General features: G+C 40.4%; 1 protein-coding gene across 5 annotated transcripts in view; it reads left to right on the forward strand.

Annotated features, from left to right (window-relative positions):
• Positions 1–13,980, forward strand: part of SRPK2 (SRSF protein kinase 2) — a 159,138-nt gene that overhangs the window by 102,600 nt on the left and 42,558 nt on the right. For all 5 annotated transcript variants that reach the window (XM_075857294.1, XM_075857291.1, XM_075857290.1 and 2 more), the window contains 4 exons: positions 309–454; positions 6,868–6,976; positions 9,063–9,150; positions 12,185–12,272. In XM_075857294.1, coding sequence (XP_075713409.1) covers positions 309–454; positions 6,868–6,976; positions 9,063–9,150; positions 12,185–12,272 — 431 coding nt within the window. The remainder of the gene's footprint in view (positions 1–308; positions 455–6,867; positions 6,977–9,062; positions 9,151–12,184; positions 12,273–13,980) is intronic.

The raw sequence follows: 13,980 nt of genomic DNA on the forward strand, positions 1-13,980 counted from the left end.
ATGGGTAAAGGCATGCCTAACCGTAGTATCCGTCACTCATAGACTATAATGGTTTCCCTTTGCCGGAAACGTCATGAACTCTCATGATCCCTTTTCATGATGTAGACATTAAACAAGTACCATTATAGCCTGAGGGTGACAAATGTCACTGTTAGGCATCCGTCACAGCGTATTTTTAACACGTCAGGATCTTTTCCTGGCCTATATGTCAAACATGGGCAAAAAACATGGTGTGAACATAACCTAAGGGTAAGATTTGGCCTGGTGTAGAAGGTATTAAAGGAGTTACTCTCTGCTTCCTTTCTTAGGCCGGAGGCTCAACAGAAAGTTCCATCCGCTCCTCCACCACCCCCACCACCTCCTCCACTACCTGAGCCAGCGCCACCTGAGCCAGAGGAGGAGATTTTGGGCTCTGATGATGAGGAACAAGAAGACCCTGCTGATTACTGTAAAGGTGAGAACGCTAGTAGTTGGGCCTGTACGAAGTGCTAATTTATGTTAAAAGGATAAATAAAAGGTTCATCACTAAAGAGTGCTTAGACCTAATCAATATGCTCTAAAAGAAAATAGATGATAAAACCATTCCAACTTGAGCTATGTGCTCAGGATGGCTCAGTTGAGCTATTAAGTGTACTATATGTTATGAAATCTTGTGGTACAACTGCGAATGAGACAGAATGCCTCCAGGCAACATCTTGAAAAGCTTTAAATATGAATATAGGAATTGAAGAAGTTTTTAAAGTAGCAGTGTAAGGAAAAAGGCACCTCTGTCAATTTTCCGAGGCTCTCCACTACAGAGTGTTCGTTCAGGCATTATCTTTACATTCAACCTTGCTGTAACTAAATCTTTGGGTGAATTCGTAATGGATGTGCTAAATCAGACTAAAGAATCACTGAATCAAAATTTCAGTATTACAGGGTGGCATGTAAGCAACGTTTATACAAAGAATATGATTATGGCAAACTGCATATAAGACCTTTTAAAGGGGTTGCTCAGGATTAGAGTAACCAGTCTGATTTTCTGTAAAAGCAGCGCCACATTTGTCCACAGGTTGTATCTGGTATTGAAGCTCAACGTCTTTCACTTCATAGAGCTGGGCTGCAATTCCAGATACATCCTGTGGACAGGTGTGGTGCTGTCTCTAGAAGATAGCAGCCATGTTTTTCTAATCCTAGACAACCCATTTAACTACCGGATTGGTTTAATTTTTAATAAGGGGTTGTCGTGGTCAGAGAAACGTATTTAATTGAGCTACAAAGTGTGAGCATGAGGAGTGCTCTCACATTGTTGTATGCTTAAAGAGGTTATCCCAAGATTAACATTTATCACCCATGCACAGAATCGGTAATAAATGCCTGATCGCTGGGGGCTCCACCGATCACTAGAACAGGGGTCCTTAGCCGCGCAACCACAGAGTGGAGGACTATAAATGGAGCGGCGGTTCCGCTCCATTCAAAGTCTGTAGGACCAACTAAAACCGCCGAGTACAGCGCTCGGCTGTTTCTGTCAGCCCTATAGATATTGAATGGAGCCGCAGGGCACATGTTCAACCGTTTCTAAATTCAAGCGCCTCCTCACTGTGCGGGTTTTAGTAAGGAGGGGCTCAGGACCCCCATTTTAGTGATCGTGGGGTCTATGCAGTAAAGCACCCAGTAGTCTATAATGTATTTACCTATCTTGCGGATATGTGATGACAAATGTTAATCTTGGGACAACCTCTTTAAATATTTGCCCCTAGCTACACTTTTGCAAGGTTGAGGGACCGGTTATACCATTTCAAAATAGTGTTTGAAATTTTTTGTGGTCAGGCAATAAGAATTTTCATAGACCTTAATAGCAAACAATCCAAAAAGCTGGAAACCAGCAGAAAATGTCGAGTTGCGTTGGATATCTGACTCCTAGGATTTATCCAGCCCTGCAATAGAGTAACCAGATCGAACGTTGCACTGAACAATATGATGGTTAAATAGAATGCTAATACAGGGAGAAAATCTTTACATCAGGGCTGGGGGTTGGTCTGTAAATTGCTTCCTCTGTCCAGATTGATTGGTTCAGGGGAGAGTGGTGCCATATGAGGAGAGCCCAGCCTGTTAACCTTGTCTGTCAAAAGCTCTCCTCCAACCAAAGCTGTTATGACCCTGCACCATGTCACTGAACAATTTAGCTGGATGGTGGATACGGTTCTGCATTTACAGCCATGGCTTTACGGCTTGCTGTCATTTGTACTCTAGGTATTAGGTATGCAAGTTAGTTACCCTCCAGGAGAAGTTAAACAATATCTCTAGTGCCACCTATTGGGGTAGTTTGCCTGTAAATTAATGTCCGACCCACAGAAGAGCCTCTAGAGAGATTTTTTTTTCCTTCTTTTCCTGAAAGTGAAGTAACTTGCATACTTTTTTCCCATGGAGCATTGCCTGTAAGACTCCATACCAGCTGCTTCTCTTTAATGAGAACCCGCACCTCCGATAGCTACGTGGCCCTCCCACCCAGCCAACACCCTGCTCTATAGAGACGGGGCAAAAACCCAGAAACGGCTGTCTGCAGATGGGTTTCTCTTCCTTTTTGGAGAAGACTGGCTTGGCTAAAATCCCTAGTCATGTTTTAAGACTCTTCTGTGGGTCGAATATTGGCTTACTGGGAAGCTAACTCTAATAGAGATGGTTTCTCTCCTCCTAGAGGGGAGCATGCTTTTTTCCCCATTTTGCATAAAACCCCCTAACAACTGTCTCTTTAATGAGATCCAGCACCCCCAAGAGTACTCTAGGTATTAAAGCCGTTCTTATGAAATTATTGTAATGAAAAGATATAGCATACCTTGCCACTAGGAATGTCCCCTTTTATAATAACCATGTCAAATCTGTATAGTCTTTCATAAAGCTAATGTAAGAGATGAATATCACAACAGGGTAGTAACAGGAATCTCAGATTACCGAGAGAGAATTTATGTGCAATGTCTAATTCTAGACTGTATAGCGTCTGGTCTCTGTTTCAGTCTTAATATTTTTATAAATGGAGGTTTTTTATTTTGTTCTTCTCAATGGGTTTTCAATTTTAAGTATGTTAATAGATGAATCTCTAGTGGTGTTAAAGTCTAGAAAAAACGATGTCCGTCAAATTCTGACTCTACACTGGCTAGCCTGAATAGGTCGAGCTTTCCATTAAAGTTTGAGTGATCATCATTGAAACCAAGCGTTCGTTGAACATGTATTCCACAGGTGTACTCACTGTGAAAAGTTCTTTTACACTTGTAGGTGTTAATGTTTTATTTATTTTGTACATATTTATGTTTATGTAATTTGCTTGCTCTTGAGGCGGTACTCATTTGCAATTTTTCCATATAATTACACTATAAATAAAGGGGATGTCGGTAAAGGCAATATATGTTGATTATCAGGTTTCTCCTAAAAGTTTCATGGGTTACTTACTGGTAAGTAGTACAGAGTTCCATCTCTAGTTTGTCCCTCTCTGGGTTATTTGACCATTAAGTAACTTTAGTGGCTGAAGTGAAATGGATCCAACCTCCGTGTTTAAATGAGAACACATACCTCTTTCATCAGGACTTTACCTATAGTTAGACACCTTAAAGGAACATTCCTGGAAAAAGTGATACACCGTGTTATTCTAATGCAGGGCATGAGGAGGCGGTGCAGAACTTTTATCATTGGTGTTCTTTGAAACCTTGCGTCGTGCTCCGTCCCCACAGACCCAGCATTAAGCATAACCTAATGGGGCAGATTTACTAGTAAAAATGCCCCAGAATTCTGGCTTAAATTGAGCCATAATTCTGAAGTTTATACTATGCACCACATTTATTAACTGTATTAGACACTTTTTGCCCCGGCACGACAAGGTGCATGGCCTATGGAGAAAGGGACAAAGTCTAGTGTAAAGGGGTGTGGCTTTAAACGCAACACGGTGCGCCACAAATATGGCAACATTTTAGCACAAAAATCTGGCATAAACTAAGCCAACCAAAAGGTGTAAGGAGGAAAAAAAGTGTCTCTACCGAAGTGCACCAGAAGTTTCCCTAATAAATATCGAATGTGCGTTATTTAGCAAATGGTTTGTTTTTTTAATTATGTGTTTTTATGCAGTAATGTGTTCAGGGCCAATACAATACAAGAATAATAAATTAGGATTAAATGGAAAGGAATCTGTGGTTTTGTTTGTTTTTTTAAACAATATCCGTACTATTAATGATGGCACACAACAAAAGCTGTTAAAGAGCCATTTTTAAAAGTCCAGGTTCTTGCCACAATGTATTTAAAGTGTTGTCAAGATAAAGATTGCTATATCTGTAGCTTTTTCATGGAGTGGCTGAAGATTAATTATTATGTTTCCAAGTCTTTGTCCACATAGCTTTCTGTTGTCGGTTCCCTTGAGGTATCTGTCACTTTTGACTGAAATGCTTGCCGTCAAAAAGATGGAATCCTTGATAGAGCCCCAACGGATCCAACACCGAATCATTGCTTCTGTTATCGCTCAAAAAAACACCCCAAGAAGTGACATGCTTGTTCTTCTTATGAGGCATATTTTTCCTAGGTGTATTTTTTTATTTCAGCAGCATAAGAATACGCCTCAAAAGAAGAATACAAAGTATTTCCCATTGAAAGCAATGGGAAACCGCAGGTGTATTTCAAGTGTATTTTGGAGCATAATACGATCATTTTACGCTCCAAAATACACTTGAAAATAAGCCGTGTGAACATACCCTTGGCTTAAACTAGCAGGAGTAAGATGCAACAAATTTATTACTAAATTTGTTGCATCCTCTGCTGTATGTGGCGTAGATTTTCGCTATAACTTACGCCAGTGTTTGGTGTAATTTATAGTAAATCTGCCTGCTGGTGGCATGGCCCACTTTGTTTTTAAAGCATGAGTGTCAAACTGTAAAAAATTTCAAATTATTGCGCAAATATGACGTGCACCATAATTAGCGACTTTTTAACAGCAGAAAACTGTTCCTTAATGTGGAATTCTGGACTACAAAATCAGCCCCTTAACCCATTAGAAATATTTTAATTCACAATATCAAGCAGTAGAGGGTCTTATTGGTACTTTAGGTATAATTTAGTTGATGCAGATGACCTAATCTTAAAGGAACCTTTTACTGGTGACAAGACTAGGATCAAAGAGGAAAGTGAAAAACAGTGGTAGGAGTAGGACGTATAGAATAATGCATGGGTATTTTTTTTTAGCTATATGATGAGGTAAATAAGAATCACTCAAGTTTAGAGGGACCAAAATAAAACTAAGACTTCCACTAATGGTTGCGCTAACATGTCACACTTTCACTCTTAGTGACTCCGGGTTGGCACACCCACTCTCTCACCGCTTGTCCCTTTTTGGTTGGTCTCACTCATGGCCACACTTGCTTTCACTACTATTATTTATGCACTAATTACTACCCACAAATATGGTTTATATACTAAAGGCCCATTTACATGGGCAAATAATCGGGATTGAGCGCTTGTAATGATGCTCCTTTCCGCTTATTGGCCCATGTAAACAGGGCAACGCTCGTTCGTCGGTGGATCATATTGTTTCTGCAGCCTATAAAATAAACGCAGTTGGCAGCACATCTCCCCATATAAACCAGGGGTGTGCTGCCAACAATGATTCAGACTGATGGGGACCGAATGATCGCTGTCCCCATACAGAAAGCACCGCAGATCATCTTGTTATATTGTCGATCGGCGCTCGTTATGGGAAGAAATCTCCCCATGTAAACCAGCCTCTCAAATCATGGAGTGCGAAGGACTTACACGATAGAATTAGGAGGCACACAGATTTTAATGAAAACTACGAACCAAAGCTCAAACATGTTATATCAATTGTAGGACAACCATACAAATCATAGCAAGGTGAACAAATATACTAATATAATAAGAGTACCAAAAGCCCCATTTCAGAAGTCTTGGGAGTGAAAAATTAAAGTTTAGGTGATTGTCCCGGCATACCAGGGATGACACCAGGCAAGGAAAGCCCTATCATTGTTGCCATGGGAGGTAAACTAGGAGTTTATCCAGGTTAGCCAAGACATACAGCGAGACTACCTGTAGGGGTGCTTTCTATCGGTGGCAGGAGACCCCCATTTACAATGTTGTCGATTTTAAATGTGTGCTTTCGTTTTTTCAGTTTGCCCACAAGTTAACCAAGAACGCACATAATTTGGCTATTGCCAAAAAGTATATTTACACAGTGATTACTGTAAGATTTTTAAAAATGACTAACTGTAACAATAATTTTGTGTTCGTGGATGATCCTTTAACGTCCTTGAATTATAAAGAGGACAGTTTTACAATTATTATTAATTTTGTTTGTAAAAATTATTCTATTGCATTATTGTCATGTTTTCAGAATGGAATAAATTTGGCTTGACGTACGGCATTTTTTAAAGATAATCCTTTGATAATGTATTAATATGAACGCCGAAATCTGCAAATTTGCAGACAAAAAAAAAAGTGTAAGACCATGAAAGTTTATATATTTACACCAAGAAATCTAAAAGGGTTAATTCACACCATGCAGATTGGTGTTTTAAGAAACTGGCCCACTATCACAGCAAAGAACAGCACGAATAACCATATAATCATCACAAACTGTTTTGAAATTGGCGACCAAATTTAACCACTTGCCACCAGGTCTGCAGTATCCTTGTCCAAGGTCTTCTACATTACAATGATTGTGATGCTCTACATTCAGGTTATAGAAATATATCTTTATAGAGCGAAGAAGAAATATTGGGTGGTTGGATGGGTAAAAGACATTTGTTGGTTTTTTGTTTTGTTTTTAATCCTTTTTTTCTGCAATTCTGTGTGATTTGTGTATACAATCCTCTACATTATTATCTTTTCCTTCTACAGGTGGCTACCATCCTGTGAAAATAGGAGATCTGTTTAATGGTCGATACCACGTTATTAGGAAGCTAGGATGGGGTCATTTCTCCACAGTGTGGCTCTGCTGGGACATGCAGTAAGACATTTTATATTTTCTAATCTTGAATCACACATTATGCCACTGACATTTCTTTATAGCATTACCCAAAAAAGAATGACCTCTCGTGTACATATATTCATTCCTAATATGTCCTATTCTCATAAGAAATTCTAAACTGCACTAGGCTTCTCAACCTGTGATATGTGTCTGCATCGGTTTCCTAAAGGATGCCATTTATTTAAAAAGACCCACCACAAATAACACCATCCCTTTCTGGTATTGCAAACTAATCTGTATGCATCCTCCGATATACAAAATAAATTTTCCTGATTATTGTCCTCACCGGCAGAACTCCTCACTCCCTTCTAGATCTTCAGTGATGTGGTTGGTCCTACACAAGGTCACATGTGACCACTTGGTTCCTTAGCTCATCCTCATCCCCGTGCTCTGTTATGGCACTTTCCCGACACTGCCATAGAAGAACATAGAATATAACAACTGTGCGCGCTCACCATGTACAAAGTTGTAGCGACTGCACCACTGTGAATGTGTTATTTGCAAGCATTCCTGTGGCTGGCCATAGACAGAATTGAATACATGTAATACAAGGATGACCCCTGTCTACCAGAATGAGGGCTGCTGTTTGCTAGGCTCAAAGATGAGAGTTTGTAGCAACGGAAGCCGTCTACTATGCCCTAAACAATGCACATATACAGGGGTTGTCCTGATGGGACAAAATTGGTATTTTACATTGTTCTTGCAGATAAAATGATTATATTCTTGAGATACTCCATTTAAACACATTTCAAATATATAGGGATCCATAAATGATCAACCTATACTGTAGGTTCTTATTATACATCCTCACTTTCACAACTTTTCTGCTGCTTGTTCATACAGATATCTCCTTTATTAGAGTGATTCTTCCACAATGTAGACAATTTGTACACTAAGACTATTAAAATCTATCTGCATGAGCACTGTGTGGCGCTATCCGCATGAGCACTGTGTGTGACACTTTCTACAGTGGCCACTGTGGCACTATCTACATGGGCACTGCTTTGTTTTCAGGGGGTTGGGACCAAAAAAGCACGGACGAATGAAATTCTTTTTTTTTTAACGGTCATGAAAAACTGATGACAAACGCCCGTTAAACAGTCAGACGGCTGGGAAATAGACGAAAATTTGGAGACCCACTGATGTAAAACGGCCATGAAAAACTGACTGAATATAACCTTGATATAGACTTTAGTTGGGCTCCACTCAAAAATGTGTTTTTAGGCCCCATGCACACAACCGTAAAAATTATTCGTAATATTGTCCGCAATTACGGACCCATTCAGTTCTATTGGCCACAGACTCCTTTCTGTATCGCCACGGATGGGTGTCCGTGCCATAGAAATGTTCTGAAAATTATGGAACATGTCCGTTCATTTGCGTTTTACGGGCCGTGCTCCCATACTTTGCATGGGAGCATGGCCCGAAAATGCGGGCGGCCGGCTGTGCCCACAATCGCGTGCCGTGATTACGGGCACGGCCATGTGTATGGGGCCTTGGTTGGGATTTTTCGTTTTACTAAATTTCTAGATGTGCACAGATTGGGATTTAATAAAGTTTGGCCAATGTGCTGCCTCCAGCAATCCAAGACGCTAAATAATAGTCACAGGTAATGGCGTTATGTGTTAAATCATTTAAATGTTTTCGACATTCCTGATATATAAATTGCTGGGTTCGGCCATAGAAGGCATGACAAAACAGTTGAGAGCTTCAGTAAAAGGACTCCGCTGCATATTTTTTTACAGAAATGAATGTGGGAACAAGAAATAGCCATTTTCTTTGGGCTCTTGCACATGACTGTGTGTGCCACCCGAGTCCCGTCCGTGGAGAGATCGGACATGTTCTTTCTTTCCATGGATTGAAGAATCTGTTCCATTTTCACAGACAAGATTCACCCACTGAAGTGAATGGGTCCGTGAAAACTATCGGGTTCCACTCGGATGCTGTGAAAAAAACGTCCCGAGTGGCACTCGGTCATGTGCAAGAGGGCTTAGTGAAGTCTTTCTTTAAATACTGGCTGTTTCTCATCAACTGCACATATGTAAAATTATCAATTTATTTCTAGGGGGAAGAGATTTGTTGCAATGAAAGTAGTAAAAAGTGCTCAACACTATACAGAGACGGCTTTGGATGAAATAAAGCTGCTCAGATGTGTAAGTTCACACCATTTCACTGCTGAACCCTATTTTGCTATTTTATGCTTGATTTGTCGTTTGATTTTAATCCCTGATTGTTCCTTCATTTAGGCTAGGGCGACTTTGTCCATGACCAAGTTCACGCGGCCACAGATCGCTATGTCGCCCTGCCTGCATCGCATGCGATGAAAGTCAATGTGACAGGGTTACGACCAACATGTTACCGCGTCAAGACAGTCGCAAGAAATTCAAACCTGCTGGATTTTTCGTGACTGTTGTGTCGTGGTCACGGCAACCTGCCGGTTGCAATGTAGCCACATTGACTTACATTACCTGCTATGCAGAAAGGGAGATATATCGATATATGGCTGCACAACCTGTGTCGTGGCCAAAGTTGCCGTTTAGCCCTAGCCTTAATCCTAAATTACTTTTAAAAAATTTGCTATGTTATCTGGTCTATGAATGTAATTTTGTAGCTTCAGCATTTTGGAAAATTATGTGAAAAAAATAAATGTTTTATTTTGTACAAATGCAGTAATCGCACAAAATCTGGATCCTACTTTTCAACCGTTAACATTTGTCATACAGAGGTATGTGAACTGGCCGTAGACAACTCCTTAAAGGGAATATGTCGCCCTTTTTTGAGCGAATGCACAGTGTAGGAGGATTAGATACAGTGGTAATCACACAGTATAACACGAACATACACACACAAACATAACTTACCTGCTGCCTCCGCTCCCTACGCTCCTAGTCCTTGCGTCTGAACATATGCCCAGAAGCCGCGACCGGAAGTAGTCCTCTTACTGTCCGGCCGCGGCTTCCGGCCCACATGAAAATGGCGCCGGATGTCGCTCTGCCGAAGACCTTCCTTTTGGACTGTGTGGGAGCGGCGCATACGCCGTTCCCACACAGATGGCGTACGCTATAGTGAATGGAACGGCTCCCGTTGGCATTCTCTATGGGGATGTATGTGCCGTATTCCATCTCTGTATGTGTCGTTAATCGACACATACAGAGATGAAAAAAAAATGGCAGCCCCCATAGAGAAGTAAAAGAAAGAAAAAAGTACAACACAAAAACACAAATAAAATTCATTTTAATGACATACTAAAAGCAATAACATATAAAAAAATAATTTTCGTGACACCTTCCCTTTAATATAATATAACAGGCAATACAATTGTCTGGATGACATGCAGAAAATTCCTAATAGCTTCTCCGCACGGCCTCCCCCAGCAGGTTTCAGATGATTTTTTTAGTAGTCTGTAGTCTCCTGTAAAGTGACATATGTAGATTGATGGGTTCCATGGAAACCACAGGGTATTTCTCCTGCAGCCCTTCAAGTTATGAACTACTTTCAAAGGCTATGAACACGTTTGCACTGATTTTTTTTTGATTTTTTTTATTGTTAATTTCCTTCCTAAGACAAAATGAAGCAACTTTCTAAATAGTTTTCATTTAAAAAAAAAAATCTCAGTTTTACTGCTGTGGAGTCTTTATAACTCTTTTACATATCTGGATGTGGTGCCGCTTCTGAATGATCTCCACTCCCTTCTCTGGGTTAGGGCCCATTTACAAGGTCCAATGATGGGGTGAACGAGCGTTTATACGAATGCTCGTTCCCGATCATTGCCCTGTGTTAACATGACATTGATCAGCCGATGAACGAACAAATGCTTGTTCATCGGCTGATTTAATATTGTATTCTGCCCTGATAATCATCGTCTGCAGCACATCTTCCTGTGTAAACCGGGGATGTGCTGCCGACATTATGTAAATTGTATGGGAAATGAACAATTGTATTAATGATCATTCGTACCCATACAGTGTACATTGGCCTGTATAAAGGGGCTTTTAAACGAGCGTCCATCAACCTGTAATTATCAGCGACCGTCGCTCGTAATGGGCACATAGCTGCCCGTTTATATTAGCCTTTAGAGATACCAGCAGGGAGAGGGAGGCTGTGGTACACAACAGAGTAAACTATATTCGAGAGGGAGGAGAGCACCTAGAGTCTGCAGGGGAGGAGAGATCACACAGGCCGCATCAGTAGAGAGAGGAGAGAACCCGCTCATAACACGCACACACGGGCACGCACACTCAGTATTCGTGTATGAACAGTGGATAGAGAATTATACAGGGACAGAAAGAGAAAGCAGTACAGGAATGAAACTGTGCTGGTTCATGACAGATAGTGAAGGTAGCAGCGTTCTGCGTTCACAGAATTCACATCCAGGATGTATTGCTGGGAGGGACACAACCATATGCTAGTTTCAAGCTGCATATCGGGGTCTGAAAACAAATTAAGTAACAAGGTTTGCAGCCTAAAACAGTTAGAATCCACGTAACCACTAACATATGTAAAAATAATTTTTCCCCATGTCAAAGGTGTCCATAGCCTATTACACTTCAAATTAGACATGCAATATGTTACTACTGGAAAGTATCATTAAGTTGTCACCCCGGTATAATGAGAGAACAGTAGTCTTTGTACCCCTTTGGTCTTTTTCTGGGTCCCTCCGCAAAATGCTGATTGTGGTGGTTCCCATTATTCCACAATCGGCTATTATTGCTTCAGAATCAGACGCTAAGGGTATGTTCACACGCTTAACAAAAAACGTCTGAAAATACGGAGCTGTTTTCAAGGGAAACAGCTCCTGATTTTCAGACGTTTTTTGAGCAACTCGCGTTTTTTGCAGCGTTTTTTACGGCCGTTTTTGGAGCTGTTCTCAATAGTCTATGAGAAAACTACTCCAAAAACGTCCCAAGAAGTGTCCTGCACTTTTTTTGACGAGCCGTCATTTTACGCGCCGTATTTTGACAGCGACGCGTATAATGACAGCTTGTCTGCACAGAACATTGTAAGACCCATTGCAAGCAATGAGCAGATGTTTGCCGACGTATTGGAGCCGTATTTTCAGGAGCAACATTGTAGGGACAAGGGAGCATTACAAAACACCTATAGAATTTATGAACTATGTTCTAATGCACTAATGCCAGCAGTCTTTCAGACTAGAGCTAGAGTTTAAAAGTATATTTTTTATTGCAGGTGCGTGAAAGTGACCCTGGAGATCCAAATAAAGACATGGTGGTGCAGTTAATTGATGACTTCAAGATTTCTGGAATGAATGGCATACGTATCCTTTGAAAAATAAACATATGGACTGCTAGTGAAAGTTTTGTGATGGGAGAAAGCAAGAAAATGAATATATTGACTTCTATTCAAGCGAACAGCTGATATAGTCTCCTCATCTATAGCAGTGCTTCCCAAACTGTGAGGCAGGCCGCACTTGTCAGGCGCCCCCCCAGTCGTTGGTGAGGAGCAGACGCGATCATAAGCTGAACAGTTCTCTTCTTTCTATGGTTGCACCAACATAACTGACTCATTTTGTGCTTATTTTATTGTTCTACTCTGTTCTGCTTGTTCCTGAAACAAAAAGTATTTTAGAAACTGCATAGAACAAAGGGGTTAATTTCCTGTTGATCTCTTCTGTTTCTGGCTAAGAAATGACGGAGGTAGTTGTTTGTGGCTTAGCAAAAGTTTGTGTGTGTAAAATATATTTTTGTTCTAATGTAGACAGGACAGGAGGGGAGGCTCTTGCTGCATCCAGCTGTCTTACAGTTAGACACAATCAGGGCTGGCCTTAAGTTAGATGGCGCCCTGTGCGGGACTCTATTGCTGACCTCTACAAACCAAAAAATTAACCACATATATAGACGCGAACATACTGGAACATATATACTGTACATACATAAAGACATATTTAGACATACAGGCAAATATTATCAACATATGTCTCATGGGACTATAGAGTATATGGGCTAAGTCACCAGCAGGTGCCGTTTTTATTATTCAACTCCCCAGTAACAATAGAAACTCCAATCAATATTAGATAGAACACAAGAGAAAAAGGAGTCAGAAACTATTAAATAATATAAATTGCCAATGGCATAGAAAAAATACAAATTTTATTGGACAGTACAGATAACATGATTAAAATTAGACTACAAATCAGAATAAACTGTATATTTCCAATAGTATAGGAGGGGAACTCGGATCACAGTAGTAAGACAAATAACAATGCAAACAGCAACTTCTATCAGTAATTCTGAGCAGTTGCAGTATAATAGATACAAAAAAAGCGAAGATTGGCTGCAAACATGCACAGTATTGCTACATATCACCAAAAACAATGTGTCTAATAACAGGCAGTGAGGAGTGAACACAGTGGTAAACAGAGAGAGGCTCCGTAAAATCAAGCCTGTTATCTAAATCGACATAGAGTGTTTAAACTGAACCTATCTTAAGCGTAAAAAATAGGTGTATCGATAGATATTCAAAATAGTATAACACGTATTAAGGTTGCAGGAAAATCTGTGTGTGCGTATGTGTGCGTGTGTGTGTATGTGTATATATATATATATATATATATATATATATATATATATATATATATATATATGCTGTTACTTGTCTTCTGTCCCTTCTGTTTATTCCATTCCAAGGAGTTGATTCGTCCTTTCACTGGTAACGTGAACTTGTGTGCTGTGTTTTCGCTATCTGTTTTGAACCGTACGCACACACACACACACACACACACACACGTCGTGACTCCTGCTGCGCTCAGGAAGGCCATTAAATATGTCTTTGGGCTTGTGTCCCTCATCTTTTAAGACCCTAGCAACACCCGTGCAAACACATATATAGACACACAGGCACACATATATACGTACATATTGGAAAGTATACACACAAAAAAACAGACATATATATGCACAGACACATCTATAGAAACAGAGACACACACACACACACACACACAGGCACATGTACAGGCAAAAACG

This window comes from Rhinoderma darwinii, chromosome 3 (assembly GCF_050947455.1).
Source record: "Rhinoderma darwinii isolate aRhiDar2 chromosome 3, aRhiDar2.hap1, whole genome shotgun sequence".
Taxonomy (NCBI): domain Eukaryota; kingdom Metazoa; phylum Chordata; class Amphibia; order Anura; family Rhinodermatidae; genus Rhinoderma; species Rhinoderma darwinii.